At 37.4% G+C, this 20,263-nt stretch overlaps 2 protein-coding genes across 2 annotated transcripts in view; one reads left to right on the plus strand and one right to left on the minus strand.

Annotated features, from left to right (window-relative positions):
- The window catches only part of DNAJB1 (DnaJ heat shock protein family (Hsp40) member B1), a 187,336-nt gene extending 173,198 nt beyond the window's left edge, over positions 1-14,138 (minus strand). The window contains exon 1 of the mRNA XM_053718076.1: positions 13,870-14,138. The gene's annotated coding sequence lies outside the window, so the exon portion shown is untranslated. The remainder of the gene's footprint in view (positions 1-13,869) is intronic.
- Positions 14,139-14,992: 854 nt separating this feature from the next.
- Positions 14,993-20,263, plus strand: part of TECR (trans-2,3-enoyl-CoA reductase) — a 75,319-nt gene continuing 70,048 nt past the window's right edge. Inside the window, 2 exon segments of the mRNA XM_053718075.1 lie at positions 14,993-16,021; positions 18,561-18,612. Of these exon segments, the coding sequence (XP_053574050.1) occupies positions 15,842-16,021; positions 18,561-18,612 (232 nt within the window). The 5' untranslated portion in view covers positions 14,993-15,841.

The raw sequence follows: 20,263 nt of genomic DNA on the forward strand, positions 1-20,263 counted from the left end.
TTAAAGCGCCATTTTGAAACCTAGGTATTGTAAACGGATTGGTACAGAGCAAAGGATACCCACGGAGTGGGTTTGGAAAACAATTAAATTTGCAGATAAGATTTCTGATATACGGTAGAAATATGTTAATGAAATGCTATTGATAAAACGCGTATTTGGGGTAGTTAGTTAGTAACAGGCATAGAAAATATTTACTTACAGTGGCCCTTTAAGTCATATTATGCCACACTCTGATTTGGACGAGGCTAGCTTGATCTCACTCAGCAAAAGTATGAAGATATGTAAGTAAGGACTTTTCATTTAAAGTGAATGTCAACTTTCACGAATAAAAGCCCTGTTTTTAAAAATACTATTAAACACAGGGGCACTTTCATTCATGAAAGTTTACATTGCAGCCATTCTTTTAAAATACTTACCTTTTATTCCTAGCAAACGTGGAACACCAGAGTAGCGATTCCCCCGCGTCCAGGTCTTCTCTTCTTGCATCAGAAATGACACAAACGACTTTCTCCGATAACGGCTTCCCCCCCAGAGCAAACATTGCCTGAGGCCACGCCGTGATTGGAGGAAGCTGGATTTGTTATTTCTGAAGTAAGAAGAGACGTCCTGGGGCAGTGGAATCGCTGCTCCGGTTTTCCACGCTTGCTAGGAATAAAAGGTAAGTATTTTAAAAGAACAGCTTCAATGTAAACTTTTATGAATGAAAGTGCCCCTGTTTTTAATAGTATTTTTAAAAACAGGGCTTTCATTCGTGAAAGTTAACATTCACTTTAAAGGGATAGGAGAATCAAAATTAAACTTGCAAGAATACTATGTAATTTTAAGACACTTTTATTTTCAAATGTGCTTTGCTCTCTTGGTATCTATTGCTGAAAAATAATACACACATATCCTACTCTAGTGAGAGCTAGCTGCTGATTGGTGCCTGCACACATTTGTCTCTTGTGATTGGCTAACTAGATGTGTTCAGCTAACTACCAGTAGTGCAATGCTCTTCCTTCTGCAATGATAACAAGAGAATTAAGCAAAATTTGATAATAAAAGTACATTGCCAGCCAGGTGGCACAATAAGGTAGTTAGGGGTAGTGTAATATTTTCTAATATTATATAATTTTCTAAAAACCCAAATCTGAAATTAATTGCATTATTTAACATAAATGTATTTAATGATAATTTGTGGAATAAAAATTGATTTTTATTATTGGCTAATTTTAATCATATGGATCTTGTCCTTTAATATAGTAGTATTAAAATATTATAGCAATAGAGTACATACAAAATAAAAGTTTACTTAAGAGTGGTGCACAAGCAGTAAGGGGTATATCACAGCTCATTGTGCGCATTGGAAGTAGCTAGCGCATCGTAAAGTAAACGTGTTGTCTAAGAAAAAAAAAAAAAAGCATAAAAAAGTTGTATTTACAGACATATATACACACACAATGGATATAAAAAGTCTACACACCCCTGTTAAAATGTCAGGTTTCTGTGATGTAAAAAATGAGGCCAAGATAAATCATTTCAGAACTTTTTTCACCTTTAATGTGACCTATAAACTACACAACTCAAATGAAAAACAAACTGAAATCTTTTAGGTGGAGGGAAGAAAACAAAAAAACCCCTAAAATAATGTGGTTGCATAAGTGTGCACACCCTCATATAACTGGGGATGTAGCTGTGTTCAGAATTAAGCAATCACATTCAAAATCATGTTAAATAGGAGTCAGCATACACCTGCCATCATTTAAAGTGCCTCTGATTAACCCCAAATAAAGTTCAGCTGCTCTAGTTGGTCTTTCCTGAAATTTTGTTAGTCGCATCCCACAGCAAAAGCCATGGTCCGCAGAGAGCTTCCAAAGCATCAGAGGGATCTCATTGTTAAAAGGTATCAGTCAGGAGAAGGGTAAAATAGAATTTCCAAGGCATGAGATATACCATGGAACATCAAGTGGAGAAAATATGGCACAACAGTGACATTACCAAGAACTGGACGTCCCTCCAAAATTGATGAAAAGACGAGAAGAAAACTGGTCTGGGAGGCTACCAAGAGGCCTACAGCAACATTAAATGAGCTGCAGGAATATCTGGCAAGTACTGGTTGTGTGGTACATGTGACAACAATATCCCGTATTCTTCATATGTCTGGGCTATGGGGTAGAGTGGCAAGACAAAAGCCTTTTCTTACAAAGAAAAACACCCAAGCCAGGCTACATTTTGCAAAAACACATCTGAAGTCTCCCAAAAGCATGTGGGAAAAGGTGTTATGGTCTTATGAAACCAAGGTTGAACTTTTTGGCCATAATTCCAAAAGATATGTTTGGCGCAAAAACAACACTGCACATCACCAAAAGAACACCATACCCACAGTGAAGCATGGTGGTGGCAGCATCATGCTTTGGGGCTGTTTTTCTTCAGCTGGAACTGGGGCCTTAGTTAAGCTAGAGGGAATTATGAACAGTTCCAAATACCAGTCAATATTGGCACAAAACCTTCAGGCTTCTGCTAGAAAGCTGAACATGAAGAGGAACTTCATCTTTCAGCATGACAACAACCCAAAGCATAAATCCAAATCGACAAAGGAACGGCTTCACTAGAAGAAGATTAAAGTTTTGGAATGGCCCAGCCAGAGCCCAGACCTGAATCCAATTGAAAATCTGTGGGGTTATCTGAAGAGGGCTGTGCACAGGAGATGCCCTCGCAATCTGACAGATTTGGAGTGTTTTTGCAAATAAGAGTGGGCAAATCTTGCCAAGTCAAAATGTGCCATGCTAATAGACTCATACCCAAAAAGACTGAGTGCTGTAATAAAATCAAAAGGTGCTTCAACAAAGTATTAGTTTAAGGGTGTGCACACTTATGCAACCATATTATTTTATTTTTATATTTTTTCTTCCCTCTACCTAAAACATTTGTTTGTTTTTCAATTGAGTTGTACAGTTTATAGGTCACATTAAAGGTGGAAAAAGTTCTGGAATGATTTATCTTTGTCTCATTTTTTACATCACAGAAACCTGACATTTTAACAGGGGTGTGTAGAGTTTTTATATCCACTGTGCATATATATATATATATATATATATATATATATATATATATATATATATATATATATATATATATACAGTGTATATATAAGTAAATTGGACCCCTTTGCAGTCAAGTAGCTGAAAACATGAAAATTCATGTTTATGCAATATTCATATTTAATAAAGTGATAAACTGTGTATGTACTGTAAATATGTTTACATTCCAATGCTCTTAACACAGAGGAATATGTTATAAGTATTTTTAAGTATCTCTCTCTCTTCTTCCTCTTCCTCTTCCTCTTTCTCTCTCTCTCTCTCTCTCTCTCTCTCTCTCTCTCTCTCTCTCTCTCTCTCTCTCTCTCTCTCTCTCTCTCTCTCTCTCTCTCTCTTTCTCTTTCTCTTTCTCTTTCTCTCTCTCTCTTTCTCTTTCTCTTTCTCTCTCTCTCTCTCTCTCTCTCTTTCTCTTTCTCTTTCTCTCTCCTTCTCTTTCTCTTTCTCTCTCCTTCTCTCCTTCTCTCTCTCTCTCTCCTTCTCTCTCTCCTTCTCTCCTTCTCTCTCTCTCTCTCCTTCTCTCTCTTTCGCTCTCTTTCTTCAAAAAAATATATCAGATATACTGTATAGAAATATTTCTCTCTCTCTCTCTCTCTCTCTCTTTCTCTTTCTTTCACTCTCTTTCGCTTTCTTTCTTTTTCTTTCTTTCTTTTTCTTTCTTTCTTTCACTCTCTTTCTCTTTCTTTCTTTCTCTCTCTCTCTCTCTCTCTCTCTCTCTCTCTCTCTCAAAAAATATATCAGATATACTGTATAGAAATATTTATTTAAGAATAATTAGAACATATTCTGCTATGTGAAGAACATTGGAATTTGAAATTATTAATATTTCACGTTGGGTTAACACAGGTGGTTAAATGCGTTCAGGTTTGCGTGCGAGTAAGGGTGTTCGTTTTTTCCAGTTTTCACGCTCTTTCGAAGTCTATGGGAAAATACGTTAATGTGGTCGCGATATTCTAAGTTCCACTTTATGCGTGCTTCAGGGTAGCGCTTGTGCGCAATCTTTTTACTTTCAACTTGTAATACGAGTGCAACCCGATGCTAGCCTTCATCTATTGAAGTTAATGCGTTAATCCACTCGTAATCTAGCCCTAAAACAGTTTGTTTCAAATTCCACAGCTAAAATGTCTTTATAAACCCGCAGACAACACTCTTATTACCAAGTACCCCAAAAAGTTAGTAAATTGACAACACAAGCTAAAAATTATCCCCACCATATTGGATTACATTGAGAAGCAACATCAACAAAAGGATACAAACACTACCTGCTAAATCGCAAAAAATAAAAAAATAATAATAAGCACTTTTACACTAATAATAATTAGCCAAACCAATAACCGAACAAACACACATCACTTATTATAATTACACAATGTTAAAAGATATCGATCAGCATACAGGCCCTTCAATCTGTGACGTAAACACTAAACCTATCAAATTACTATTTTATTTAACCTATATCCCAAATATTTGGTTGTTGGATTACAAAATCGGAAGATTTTCATCAAAGATAAGAAGTTTGTGTTGTTTTTGGAAGGAAAAATGTTGAGGAATAGGGTATTAAGAGCCAAAGCATTTTAGGATTGGGATCCATTTTAATTGCTAGATCGTATAAAGTTGTTTACAAATAGCTCCTTTACCTTTATTGTGACATTTGAATTAGCTGCCTTTGCTTGTTGCATCCTCACCTATACTGTATATTTCAATACTTAGGTACTGGTTATAGAAAAGCTATGTAAACGGGAATGATTAGAATAAATTACACTCTCTATCTATCTATCTATCTATCTATCTATCTATCTATCTATCTATCTATCATATATCTTTATATTAAATAACCAAATTATGTCTCTGTCATTTATAAATGGAGATCCATATACGTGCAGGAATAGGTTAATAAATCTTTGAAATTAAATCTGCGCCTAGTCCAGCTTGTGAGTGTTGCATATACATACACATTTTATTACATAGTATGGCTTATAGTAAGGTAAACTTGAGATGGGTGCTTACATTTAAGTGCATGCAGACAGGATATATGATATTAGGTTATTTCAGGATTTTCAAGCCAAAAGCTTTGGAAAACATAATACTGCCCTCTAGTGCTTTTATTTGGCCTCTTCATGAATCCACAATACTTTACTTTTAGCTATTTGCACAATAAAGCCCTCTCCTCTGCTGCTACATATTCTTTGTCCTATGTGTTTGTCTGTTTGGGTCTGTATATAGGTGAAACCTACTGATTTTGCTAAAGAAATTATATCTACAGCATAAATCTAGATTTACCGATTGTGCTCAAAGACAGGGCTCTCCTCATCTTTTGTCAAAAACTTCACTGTAACTATTAAAGGACCAGTAGAAATGCATAATCACTAAATGCATTATAAAAAGACAATGCAATAGCACTTAGGGGCCGATTTATAACGGCCCGAATGGGGCTGTATACCCCTGTTTCCGCGCCAGCCTTCAGACTCACCAGAAACAGTAGTTAAGAAGCAGCGGTCTTAAGACCACTGCTCCTTAACTCGTACGCCTCCTCTAAGGCGCGGGCATCAATTTGTGCGATCACATGCGATCGGTTGATTGACACCCCCTGCTAGCGGCCAATTGGCAGCGAATCTGCAGGGGGAGGCATTGCACAAGCAGTTCACCAGAACTGCTTGTGCAATGATAATTGGCGTCAGCGTAAGCTGTTGGCATTTATCGATGTCTGGCTGACATGATCGCTACAGCGGATCGTGTCCTCCCGAAACTTGATAAATCGGCCCCTAAGTCTGAACTTCAAATGAGTATTAGATTTTTTCTGACAAATTTTAAAGTTATGTCTATTTTCACTACTACTGTTTCATGTGACAGCCATTAGCCAATCACAATTACATATACGTATATTCTGTGAATTCTTGCACATGCTCAGTAGGAGCTGTTGACTCAAAAAGTCAAAAAGACTTTGCACATTTTGTTAATGAAAGTAAAATGGAAACTTGTTTAAAATTGCCTGATCTATCAGTCAACACTGTAGATATGCATAATCAACAAATGCAAGATAACAAGACAATGCAATAGTACTTAGTCTGAACTTCAAATGAGTAGTGGATTTTTTTTCTGACAATTTTAAAAGTTATGTCTTTTTCCACTCCCCCTGTACCATGTGACAGCCATCAGCCAAGCACAAATGCATACACGTACCATGTGACAGCAATCAGCCATTCACAAATGCATACACACTTATTCTTGCACATGCTCAGTAGGAGCTGGTGACTCAAAAAGTTTAAATATAAAAAGACTGTGCACATTTTGTTAATGGATGTAAATTGGAAAGTTGTTTAAAATTGCATGCTCTATCTGAATAATGAAAGTTTAATTTTGATTGAGTGTCCCTTTAACATTTAATTTGACTTGAGTGTCCCTTTAATTTGTTAAGATACCAGAATGATCTATGTAAGTTGTGGTCATTCACTATTCAAACAAGGTTTTATACTAGTGACCTTTATCACGCTTTATCAGATGACTGATTACAATTGGACAGTGATGATTCAGTTAGAGCATACCATTTTAAAACAACTTTCCAATATACTTCTATTATCTAATTTGCTTCATTCTTATGAAATTATTTGTTATAAAGCTTACATAGGTAGGCTCAGGAGCTTAGAGCTAGATGCTGATTGGTGGCTGCACTTTTTATTGGCTTAAAGGGACACTGTACCCAAAATATTTCTTTCGTGATTCAGATTGAGCATGAAATTTTAAGCAACTTTCTAATTTACTCCTATTATCAAATTTTCTTCGTTCTCTTGCTATCATTATTTGCAAAAGAAGGCATCTAAGCTTTTTTTTGGTTTCAGTACTCTGGACAGCACTTTTTTATTAGTGGATGAATTTATCCACCAATCAGCAAGGACAACCCAGGTTGTTCACCAAAAATGGGCCGGCATTTAAACTTACATTCTTGCATTTCAAATAAAGATACCAAGAGAATGAAGACAATTTAATAATAGGAGTAAATTAGAAAGTTGCTTAAAATTTCATGCTCAATCTGAATCACGAAAGAAAAATTTTGGGTACAGTGTCCCTTTAATGTTGAATTTAGCTAGCTGCCAGTAGTGCACTGCTGATTCTTCAATAAAGGATACCAAGAGAATGAAGCAAAATAAATAACATAAGTAAAATGGAATTTTGTTGAAAAATGTATGCTGTATCTGATTCATGAAAGAAAAATTCTGGGTTTCATGTCCCTTTAAACGGATACTAAACAGCTGCATTGCTGCAGAATAATTTATTAGTCAAATCTAAACATTTTAAAACAAATTAACATCCTTTTCACTGCAATTGTTTATTAAAGGGATATGAAACCCAAAATATTTAGCTTTGGAGATGGACTGTTTCTGGAGCAATATATGGCAGCAGTTTTGCAAGAATGTTATCCATTTGTAAGAACACTAGATGGCAGCACTATTTCCTGCCAAATAGTTCTCCAGATGCCTACCTAGGTATCTCTTCAACAAAGAATAACATGGGAACAAAGCAAATTTGATAATAGAAGTAAAATGGAAACTTATTTTAATATGGTATGCTCTATCTGAATCACAAAAGAAATTTTTGGGGTTTCATAGCCCTTTAATAGCCAAACTCCACTCATAATTTGCCATATTTGAGGAGTCAATCTGGGCTCTAGTCTGCAGACAACAACGTTAGTTACGGTCATTATGTTAGTATAAAATACATTGCTTTACAGTTGTTATTATTTAAGGCTTATTAGGGAAGTATATGTAGCAGGGTTAGCTTTAAAAACTCTGCAGGGTGCATTCAAAGGACATTATTGTGCTAAAATGACATGCTCTAATCTATTTGCTATGTGTTTGCAAAGGGGTTAAAGGGACATGAAACTTAATTTTTTTCTTTCATGATTTAGAAGGAGCATGCAGTTTTAAACAACTTTCTAATTTACTTCTATTATCGAACTTGCTTTGTTCTCTTGATATACTTTGCTGAAAAGCATATCTAGATAGGCTCAGTAGCTGCTGATTGGTTGCTACACATAGATGCCTCGTGTGATTGGCTCACCCATGTGCTTTGCAATTTCTTCAATAAATGATATCTAAAGAATGAAGCAAATTAGATAATAGAAGTAAATTGGAATGTTGTTTATAATTGCATTCTCTACTTCAATCATGAAAGAAATTTTTTGGGTTTAGTGTCCCTTTAACCCCTTAGTGACCAGAGCACTTTTCCATTTTCTGTCCGTTTGGGACCAAGGCTATTTTTACATTTTTGCGGTGTTTGTGTTTAGCTGTAATTTTCTTCTTACTCATTTACTGTACCCACACATATTATATACCGTTTTTCTCGCCATTAAATGGACTTTCTAAAGATACCATTATTTTCATCATATCTTATAATTTACTATAAAAAAAATGATAAAATATGAGGAAAAATGGAAAAAAACACACTTTTTCTAACTTTGACCCCCAAAATCTGTTACACATCTAAAACCACCAAAAAACACCCATGCTAAATAGTTTCTAAATTTTGTCCTGAGTTTAGAAATACCCAATGTTTACATGTTCTTTGCTTTTTTTGCAAGTTATAGGGCCATAAATACAAGTAGCACTTTGCTATTTCCAAACCATTTTTTTCCAAAATTAGCGCTAGTCACATTAGAACACTGATATCTTTCAGGAATACCTGAATATCCCTTGACATTTATATATTTTTTTTTAGTAGACATCCCAAAGTATTGATCTAGGCCAATTTTGGTATATTTCATGCCACCATTTCACCGCCAAATGCGATCAAATACAAAAAATTGTTCACTTTTTCACAAATTTTTTCACAAACTTTAGGTTTCTCACTGAAATTATTTACAAACAACTTGTGCAATTATGGCATAAATGGTTGTAAATTCTTCTCTGGGATCCCCTTTGTTCAGAAATAGCACACATATATGGCTTTGGCGTTGCTTTTTGGTAATTAGAAGGCCGCTAAATGCCACTGCGCACCACAAGTGTATCATGCCCAGCAGTTAAGGGGTTAATTAGGGAGCTTTTAGGGAGCTTGTAGGGTTAATTTTAGCTTTAGTGTAGTGTAGTAGACAACCCCAAGTATTGATCTAGGCACATTTTGGTATATTTCATGCCACCATTTCACCGCCAAATGCGATCAAATTAAAAAAAACGTAAAATTTTTCACAATTTTAGGTTTCTCACTGAAATCATTTACAAACAGCTTGTACAATTATGGCACAAATGGTTGTAAATGCTTGTCTGGGATCCCCTTTGTTCAGAAATAGCAGACATATATGACTTTGGCGTTGCTTTCTGGTAATTAGAAGGCCACTAAATCCTGTTGCGCCTCACACGTGTATTATGGCTAGCAGTGAAAGGGTTAATTAGGGAGTTTGTAGTGAGCTTGCAGGGTTAATTTTAGCTTTAGTGTAGAGATCAGCCTCCCATCTGACACATCCCACCCCCTGATCCCTCCCAAACAGCTCCCTTCCCTCCCCCACCCCACAATTGTCCCCGCCATCTTAAGTACTGGCAGAAAGTCTGCCAGTACTAAAATAAAAGGGTTTTAAAAAAAAAATGAATTTTTTTTTAGCATATTTACATATGCTACTGTGTAGGATCCCCCCCTTAGCCCCCAACCTCCCTGATCCCCCCCAAAACTGCTCTCTAACCCTCCCCTCTGCCTTATTGGGGGCCATCTTGGGTACTGGCAGCTGTCTGCCAGTACCCAGTTTACAATAAAAAGTGTTTTTTTTTCTCTTTGTTTTTTTTTTTCTGTAGTGTAGCTTCCCCCCCCCCCCCCCACCCACAGACAAACCCCCACCACTTTGCTGATTATTTTATTTTTCGATTTACTTAATCTTTTTTATTTGCACATTTTCTGCAGTGTAGCGGTTCCCACCCGCTCCCTCCCCGTGCACGCGCCCGCCCCCACCCTCCCGTGCACGCGCGCGCGCCCGTGCGCGCCCCCAGCCACCCCCGCCCACGATCCCGCCCCCCTTCACTTCCACAGGGCCATCGATGGCCGCCACCCGCCTCCCGGTCCGGCTCCCACCCACCAACTCAGGTAGCCACCGATCTCCGGTGCAGAGAGGGCCACAGAGTGGCTCTCTCTGCACCGGATTACTTAAAAAGGTTATTGCAGGATGCCTCCATATCGAGGCATCACTGCAATAACCGGAAAGCAGCTGGAAGCGAGCAGGATCGCTTCCAGCTGCTTTCCACACTGAGGACGTGCAGGGTACGTTCTCAGGCATTAACTGCCTTTTTTCTGAGGACGTACCCTGCACGTCCTCAGTCGTTAAGGGGTTAAACACATATTTAAAGGGACACTGAACCCAAATTTTTTCTTTTGTGATTCAGATAGCGCATGCAATTTTAAGCAACTTTCTAATTTACTTCTATTATCAATTTTTCTTCGTTCTCTTGCTATCTTTATTTGAAAAGAAGGCATCTAAGCTTTTTTATTGGTTCAGACCTCTGGACAGCACTTTTTTATTGGTGGATGAATTTATCCACCAATCAGCAAGAACAACCCAGGTTGTTCACAAAAAATGGGCCGGCATCTAAGCTTACATTCTTGTATTTCAAATAAAGATACCAAGAGAATGAAGAAAATTTGATAATAGGTCTAAATTAGAAAGTTGCTTAAAATTTCATGCTCTATCTCAATCACGAAAGAAAAAATTGGGGTTCAGTGTCCCTTTAACCCCTTAATGACCAACAACGTGCAGGGTACGTCCTCCAAAAAAATGTCCTTAACGACCAAGGACGTACCCTGCACGTCGTTGGTCTTTGAAAGCAGTGGAAGCGATCCTGATCACTTCCAGCTGCTTTCATGTTATTGCAGTGATGCCTCGATATAGAGGCATCCTGCAATAACTTTTTTAAGCAGTCCGATGCAGAGAGAGCCACTCTGTGGCCCTCTCTGCATCGGCTATGATCGTTGGTGGGTGGGAGCGTGTCCAGGGAGGCCATCAGTAGAGGAGGGGGGCGGGATCGCGTGTGCGCGCGTGCACGTGTGAAACTGCCAAAAAAATCAATTGAAGTGGAAGAGGCACAAGGTGGGACTCAGTGGGAGAGAGGGTGGGAATAAAAAATATTAATGATCTGGGAGAGGGTGGGGGGTTGGGTGTTAAGGGGGGTAAGCTACACTACAGAAAATCTTAAAATAAACTTTTCATTTCAAACTGGGTACTGGCAGACAGCTGCCAGTACCCACAATGGTGCACAATAAGGCAGAGGAGGGGGGTAGAGAGCTGTTTGGGGGGGATCAGGGAGGTTGGGGCTAAGGGGGGGGGGGGTCCTACACAGCAGAATTATTTTATTTTTTTTAAACAAAAAAAAACACAAAACTTTTATTTTAGTACTGGCAGACTTTCTGCCAGTACTTAAGATGGCGGGGACAATTGTGGGGTGGGGGAGGGAAGACAGCTGTTTGGGAGGGATCAGGGGGTGTGATGTGTCAGGTGGGAGGCTGATCTCTACACTAAAGCTAAAATTAACCCTGCAAGCTCCTTATAAGCTACCTAATTAACCCCTTCACTGCTAGCCATAATACACGTGTGATGCGCAGCAGCATTTAGCGGCCTTCTAATTACCAAAAAGCAACGCCAAAGTCATATATGTCTGCTATTTCTGAACAAAGGGGATCCTAGAGAAGCATTTACAACCATGTGTGCCATAATTGCACAAGCTGTTAGTAAATAATTTCAGTGAGAAACATAAAATTGTGAAAAATGTAGCGTTTTTTTCAATTTGATCGCATTTGGCGGTGAAATGGTGGCATGAAATATACCAAAATGTGCCTAGATCAATACTTGGGGTTGTCTACTGCACTACACTAAAGCTAAAGTTAACCCTACAAGCTCCCTACATGCTCCCTAACTAACCCCTTCACTGCTGGGCATAATACACGTGTGGTGCACAGTGGCATTCAGCGGCCTTCTAATTACCAAAAAGCAACGCCAAAGCCATATATGTCTGCTATTTCTGAACAAAGGGTATCCCAGAGAAGCATTTACAACCATTTATGCCATAATTGCACAAGTTGTTTGTAAATAATTTCAGTGAGAAACCTAAAGTTTGTGAAAAAATTTGTGAAAAAGTGAACGATTTTTTTTATTTGATGGCATTTGGCGGTGAAATGGTGGCATCAAATATACCAAAATGGGCCTAGATCAATACTTTGGGATGTCTTCTAAAAAAAAATATATACATGTCAAGGGATATTCAGGGATTCCTGAAAGATATCAGTGTCCCAATGTAACTAGCGCTAATTTTGAAAAAAAGTGGTTTGGAAATAGCAAAGTGCTACTTGTATTTATTGCCCTATAACTTGCAAAAAAAACAAAGAACATGTAAGCATTGGGTATTTCTAAACTCTGGACAAAATTTAGAAACTATTTAGCATGGAAGTTTTTTGGTGGTTGTAGATGTGTAACAGATTTTGGGGATCAATGTTAGAAAAAGTGTGTTTTTTCCATTTTTTTCCTCATATTTTATAATTTTTTTATAGTAAATTATAAGATATGATGAAAATAATGGTATCTTTAGAAAGTCCATTTAATGGCGAGAAAAACGATATATAATATGTGTGGGTACAGTAAATAAGTAAGAGGAAAATTACAGCTAAACACAAACACCGCAAAAATGTAAAAATAGCCTTGGTCCCAAACGGACAGAAAATGGAAAAGTGCTGTGGTCATTAAGGGGTTAAAGTCCTACTTGGAGTTAAACACATAGCATTACAGCATTGCTAGTGTTAGTTACATGCTCTGATGGATTACACCTTAGTATGTCATTTTAACACTATAATGGCCATTTAAGTTCCGAGAGTTTTTTTTTTTTAAAGAACTAAATTACATGAGAAGGGGGCAAAATAAATAAAAATATCACAAAGTTTTTTCATTGCGCATAACTAAATATTTTATACAAAAAAGTCCCAATGTGCTTACTGTCCTTTTAAAAGGAGGAGAAGGCAGACTGTATCTTTTCAAAACCGTATTCTGCAAACTAGAACTTCTAGACACCCAATGCCACTTTGGCTTTCTGTGGAAGTAGTAAAGTCAATTTAAATGGACATTAACCTCGAGATTGAATTTCAAATAACATTTCTTCAGAAAGTCTTTAATTATACAAAAACAAAGTTTGCACTCTACTTTATGATTAATTTTGCCTGCATTTCTGTATTGAAACTCTAAAAAAAAATGTTTTAAACTTCTCCCAGAGAACTGTTAGTGCATCTGGAACACTGACCCAGCTACATGCTACATAGCTGTTGTTTGATCAGTGCCGTAGATACCTGACCACAACAGTGGGAACAAAATAATGTAGTTCAAAAGACTTTTCAAAGGATATGTCGCTGGACTGTAAATGCAAACTTTTGCTAACATTATTATTTAATATTATTTAGCATGTATTTTGTATGCAGATCTTTGGCAATTGCTTCTAATTTACTTCTATCATCAAATGTTCTTTGTTCTCTTGGTATCTTTTGCTGAAAAGCAGAGACGCATGCTTATGAGTCGGCCTATTGGCAGCAGTTTTGCAAGAATGTTATCCATTTGCCAGAGCACTAAATAGCAGCACTATTTCCTCCCATGTATTGCTCCAGGTGCCTACCTAGGTATCTCTTTCAACATAGAATATCATATATCATGGGAGCTAAACAAATTTGATAAGTAAATTGGATTTTTTTTTTTTTTTTTTTAAATGTTGTGTTCTGTCTGAATCCCAAAAGAAAATTTTTGGGTTTCATATCCCTTTAAGGAAAAAAAAAATTATTAACATCTACTTACAATTGAATATTTTCTTTGCTGTAATCCAGTTTCCTCCATCTCAGCTATAGCTCATTGAACTGTTCTCCCCTCACATTGGTTATTGAAAGCTGCCGTTCATTGCTGTATGATTCAATAACTCCATAACTTCATAGTTTTGCATTACTGGTGTATGAAGCATTTCATCCTGTTGGCAGTGTTCAGCTCATTTTGGATACGGCTGCTTATCCCTTGCCTACAAATCTTCTTCTGTTTCTCTTTAGTAACTATATCCTTCTTCTCCATACCTGCACCAAGCATCTCTCTTAACCCCTTACCTGTCAGATCCGCAGAGCATTGCTCTATTACTTTATGTCGCCTGAGGCTGGCCTGATATTTGTTGCCGGAGTTCCTGCAGCTGTCATAAAAGAGCAATGTCCTGCAGTGAGGTAAGGGTGCAGCCTTCTGTGGAGTGATAATCCGCTTTGGGAATTGCTCTGATATTTAATTTTGTGCCAAGCAATGTACAGAGCAATGCTTTACTACGGGTTAATGTAGTGATGATCTGCAAGACACTTGTCAAATCCAGATTAAAAGTGGAGCGCTTTTAGCATAGCAGGTGAAGGGTTAACGGGAGAATATTCACCAGGTGTACTTAACTGGCGCAAAACTCCTTTTCATTAGCAATTTCATTTTCTTTTTCATCTGCGCGTCTCTGCTTTGGACAGTCTCATGTTTTCAGTGCAGTAGCCACACACTTTTTTTTTTTTTTTCTTCCTCTGTCTCTGGGGGTCTAATCTGTCGTATGCCGAGGGAGGTGGTGTGGGGGAGCGGCCTATATTTAGAGTTCTGGGACTGAGCCCAGATATTTGCTGAGATCAATGAATACCAAGAGACAGCTACCGAGGTGCAGAGAGACATCCTGAGAAAGAGGGAGGGCAAAGGGAGAAATAAACTTGTTAAATTAAGTTGATGATGATGAATCAAATGGGTATATTGGGTAAGCAGCCAAATAGAGACATACGTGAACGAAAACCAGTGAACAACCATATTTGTAGTGGGTTATCTTTTTTCTTTCTTCTGATTTCTTCATTTGTAATTCCGTGTATGAATGTACCCTCTCTGAATGGTACACATTACTAATAGTTTTGGATTGTTGTGATTGGTTGGGTTAAATGGACTTCTCTGTAGTGTTTATTGACCTGGCTGTGTGTAGGATATCACCGTTTTGGGTTGTTGCTGTACATGGGGTTTCGTTTCTGTGTTGGTGGGGGTCTTGGAGGGTTTAGTAACTAACAGATGTGAAATAGGCTTGTGAGTGATAAATATAGAGGGCTGCTTCATATTACATCTGGAGAGCAAAGCAGAAGGAACTTGGGGACTAAAGTAACTGATGAAGTGACACAAGGAAGGGAGAGCAAGATAGAGGTTTTTGGGAGCAGACAGACAGCGTGCTACTGTACTAGTGTGTGCGGGGGGCATACAGAGCACTGGAAGGACAAGTGTGTGAGAGCAATGAAGAGAAAAAGAGTGAGGGATAAAGTCAATGAGACCTGGTAAGTGAGAGAGATCTCACATGAGACTGGCGGTTTCAATAGTTTTATAAAGTAGACTGTACAAAGAAATCGACTATAAACAGTCTGATAGGTTACACTAAATGTACAGTTATCTTATACATTGAGGAAGGTGCTTAATTTGGAGAGATAAAGATATACAACGTAGTGACGGGAACATTATACAGCTTTAGAAGACATAAAGACCCACAAGACGGTAAATCAATGTGTTAAATATAAGCATGTTAAAAGAGTGCTGAGAATGCATAAAGACAGAGTGCAGTAACAGATTGCACGGTGAGATAGGCACAGTTTAGTGTAGTGGTGAAAGTCAGCCATATTGCCAGAAAGAGTGCTTGACAGAGTCTGTGTGACAGTGTACACTGAAGAGGTTTGAGAAACGGTGCAAGAGAGAGCATTCACTTTTCAGCGAGAGCGCCTAGTTGCATTGCTCAGTAATCATGGATATGATGAACTCTGTGATGTCGGAAATAAGACAGCCGGCAAAGCCCGCAGGGGATGCCCCAGTAAGCAAGCGCCCGCCTCCTAAACCTGCCAAAAAAGCTAAACGTGCTACGGTTTATTTTGAGGTGGAGATCCTGGATGCCAAGACACGGGAGAAGCTTTGTTTCCTAGACAAGGTGAGTAAACCACAAAAGGAGAGAGGTACTAAAATAAAAAAAATACTTTAGTGAAGTGGGGATTCTGATAAAAGTTCTGTTTTATAAGTTTAAAGGGACACTGTGCCCAAAGTTTTTCTTTTGTAATTCAGAAAGAGCATGCAATTTTAAGCAACTTTCTAATTTACTCCTATTATCAATTTTTCTTCGTTCTCTTGCTATCATTATTTGAAAAAGAAGGCATCTAAGCTTTTTTTTGGTTTCAGTACTCTGGACAGCACTTTTTTATTGGTGGATGAATTTATCCACCAATCAGCATGGACAACCCAGGTTGTTCACCAAAAATGGGCCGGCATCTAAACTTACATTCTTGCATTTCAAATAAAGATACCAAGAGAATGAAGAAAATTTGATAATAGGAGTAAATTAGAAAGTTGCTTAAAATTTCATGCTCAATCTGACTCACAAAAGAATAATTTTGGGTACAGTGTCCCTTTAAAGTACAATAGTAGAAAAGACAAAAATGTGTTTTGTATCAGAATAAAGAGGCATTATTAAAAGTACACGCCAGTGCAATAATAAAATGTTCAAAATCAGGGAATGACCAACTGGCGGCCCTCTGCACTAGCCTTTGTGGCCCCTGAGAAAAAGCAGAAATAAGAATATATACTATAGTTTTTGTGGCCTGGAAAGAGAAACTAAACCCAATTTTTTTCTTTACTGATTCAGATAGAGCATGCAATTTTAAGCAACTTTCTAATTTACTCCTATTATCAATTTTTCTTTGTTCTCTTAGTATTTTTATTTAAAAGGCAGAAATGTAAAGCACCCTGGATATCGCTTGCTTATTGGTGGGCACATTTAGCCACCAGTAAGCAAGCATAACCCAGGTTCTGAGCCATGAATGGGCCGGCTCCTAAGCTTTACATTCCTGCTTTTTAAATAAAGATAGCAAGAGAACAAAGAAAAATTGATGATAGGAATAAATTAGAAAGTTGCTTAAAAGTGCATCCTCTATCTGAATCAGTAAATAAAAAAATTGGGTTTAGTATCCTTTTAAGGCTTGTGATAGGAAGTTGCCCATCAATGTTCTAAATCATATCATTTTATTATTATGCTAATATCCATTTGTAACTACATGATTAACCCCCATAAAGAGGTTAAACACATGGTTCAAGTCTCGCTCTGGAGCTGCTATGAATTCAACTCCTGGGTGGGACTTTAAATGGACAAGTAAATATAGTAGAACTGCATAATCAACAAATGCATTATAAAAATACAATGCAATAGCACGTACACTGAATTTTAAACGAACAGTACATATATTTCAGTATATGTACTATCAAGTCTTGCACATGCTCAGTAGAAAGCAGGTGCCTCAGAAATTGTGTACATAAAAAAATCCTGTAAGATTTGATAATGGAATTGGAAAATGATCTATCAGAATAATGGAAGTTTAATTTGATTTTAGTGCCCCTTTAACATTGTCTTTAAAGGGACAGTAAAGTCAACAATTGTTATCTAATTTGCTTTGCTCTTTTTGTATCCTTTGTTGAAAAGCATACCTAGACAGGAGCAGCAATGCACTACTGGGAGCTACTTGCTGATTGGCTGTGGGCTGCACATATATGCCTCTTGTCAATGGCTCACCTGATGTGTTCAGCTAGCTCCCAGTGGTGCATTGTTGCTGCTTCCACAAAGGATACCAAGAGAATGCAGATAATAGAAGTAAATTAGAATGTTGTTTATATATGCTGTATCTGAGTAATTACATTTTTTGGGGGGGTTTCATGCACCTTTAAATTTGCACAGCTTCTACATAAAAACAATTGGCGTAAAATGCTTCTATTTCATGTGCATAATAGAAAATGTTTGAGTACTTTAACTTAATTAAAGGGACAGTCTACTCCAGAATTTTTATTGTTTAAAAAATAGATAATCCCTTTATTATCCATTCCCCAGTTTTGCATAACCAACACTGTTATAGAAATACACCTTTTACCTCTGTGATTACCTTGTATCTAAGCCTCTGCAGACTGCCCCCTTATTTCAGTTCTTTTGACAGACTTGCATTTTAGCCAATCAGTGCTGATAAATAACTACACGTAAGTGAGCACAATGTTTTCTATATGACACACACAAACTAGCACTGTCTAACTGTGGCAAAACTGTCAAAATGTACTGAGATAGGAGGTGGTTTTTTTAACAGTTTAGAAATCAGTTTGAGCCTACCTAGGTTTAGCTTTCAGAAAAGAATACCAAAAGAACAAAGCTCATTTGATGATTAAAGTAAATTGGAAAGTTATTTGAAATTGCATGCCCTATCTGAATCACGTTAGTTTAATTTTGACTAGACTGTCCCTTTAATAACCAGAATATATCAGCATATACGTGTGGTATTTTGGAGGTGAGGTTATTGAAAGAACACATAAACCAGGGAATTGGGGTTAAAATAATACAATTGCTAATTTGTGATATAGAGTAAAACAAATTTAGTATTAATGTAATTATATACAGTTTGTTGTTACTTTATATATTTATTGTCTTCTATTTTTACAAGGTGGAGCCCAATGCAACCATTGGCGAGATAAAAAATATGTTCACCAAAATACGTAGGTATTTAGTATTTTTCTTTTAAAAATGTTTTTCATTTTTATGCTACTGAAATGTTTAAACTAATTCATCAATGTGCTATAACGTGCATTTTACATCCACTTGTTTTTATTTAGTAGGAAATATATAGAAACATAGATAAGAACCATAGCCCCAACAAGTCTTCTCAATGTTTTCTAAAAGTATAAACTTATCTAGTTCGAAGGATAGCCTTATGCATCCAAGACATTCTTATAGGGATATTAAACCCAATCTTTTTCTCTCATGATTTAGAAACAACATACAATTTTAAACAACTTTCAAATTTACTTCTATTATCTAATTTGCTTCACTCTTTTGATATCCTTTGTTGAAAAGCATATCTAAATAGGCTCAGTAGCTGCTGATTGGTGGCTGCACATAGATGCCTCGCGTGATTGTCTCAGAAAATTAGATAAAAGAAGTAAATTGGAATGTTTAAGATTGTATTCTCTATCTGAATCATGAAAGAGAATTTTTGTCCCTTTAAAGTCCCCCACAGTGTTTGTCATTACTACCTCTTGTGGAAGTTTATTGCATGAATCAATCACATTTTCTGTAAATAAGTGCTTCCACACTTTTTAAGTCTTTTTTTTTTTTTAATACTTTTCCAGATAATAGAGAACAACATGGAATTATAAGTCTTCCCTTACTCACTTGGTATCAGAGGGATGAAAAGTCTGTGATAACAATGAACTCTTAGCTCACAAAAAAAACAACTACTTTTAAAGGGGGTAGCCAGAGTGCAGGGTATTACTTTTTAAATGTAGCACTGAAATTCTACCCTGCGCTCCAGCCGCCCACTTCAAAAGTATTTTTTTTTTGTGAGCTAATGGTTTAAATGGTTCTCAAATCAGCTCTCTCGCTACAAATCAAATTTCATGAGTGCCGTATGGCTAGAGTGCCGATTGGAGAACGGTTCAAACAGCTCACCAAAAAAAATTACTTTTGAAGTGGGCGGCCACAGCATGGGGTATTTGAATTTCATTGCTACATTATATAGTAAGTAAGAATAATGGTCTGCAACCCATAGCATATGGGATATATTTCCCGCCATTAGGGGGAGGTCAAGGACCCATACAAGAGCTTTAAAACCCTCCCACCTCCCATCTCTCTCTTAGTTTTGTTCTTGGCCTTGTAGGAGTAGGTTGAGAATAGAGATGTTTCCAGCTAATTGCTTATGGATTACCAATTGGGAACTCAGACCTATGTGAGACCCAGGGTCCCTGAGGAGTATCCTTTAAGAGAACCGGCAATAGCTTAGTGCATGATGTGGTTCAGTAGTGCAGGCTCTGGTTAAGCTGGGTGAACACATTTTGGCAGGGGTTATAAGATTATTATGCTTGGTGCACTATATTTTATTCACAAACAACCAAAAATGTGAAGAACATTGGAAGGCGAAATATTGGTGATTCATATTGGGTTTATCTCACTTGAATAACGTGGTCAGGTTAGTGCGCGAGTATGGGTGTTAGTGTTGTTTTTTTGCAGTTTGCATACTCCATTGACTTTTCTGGGAGAACTCATAGTTTAAATCAGGGCTCGACAAACCCAGGAGCCTGGGAGCCACTGGCTCCTATCATTTTACCCCTGGCTCCTAACTTTTGGGGTTATTCTCTATATATCTATACA

This window comes from Bombina bombina, chromosome 6, assembly GCF_027579735.1.
Source record: "Bombina bombina isolate aBomBom1 chromosome 6, aBomBom1.pri, whole genome shotgun sequence".
Taxonomy (NCBI): Eukaryota; Metazoa; Chordata; class Amphibia; order Anura; family Bombinatoridae; genus Bombina; species Bombina bombina.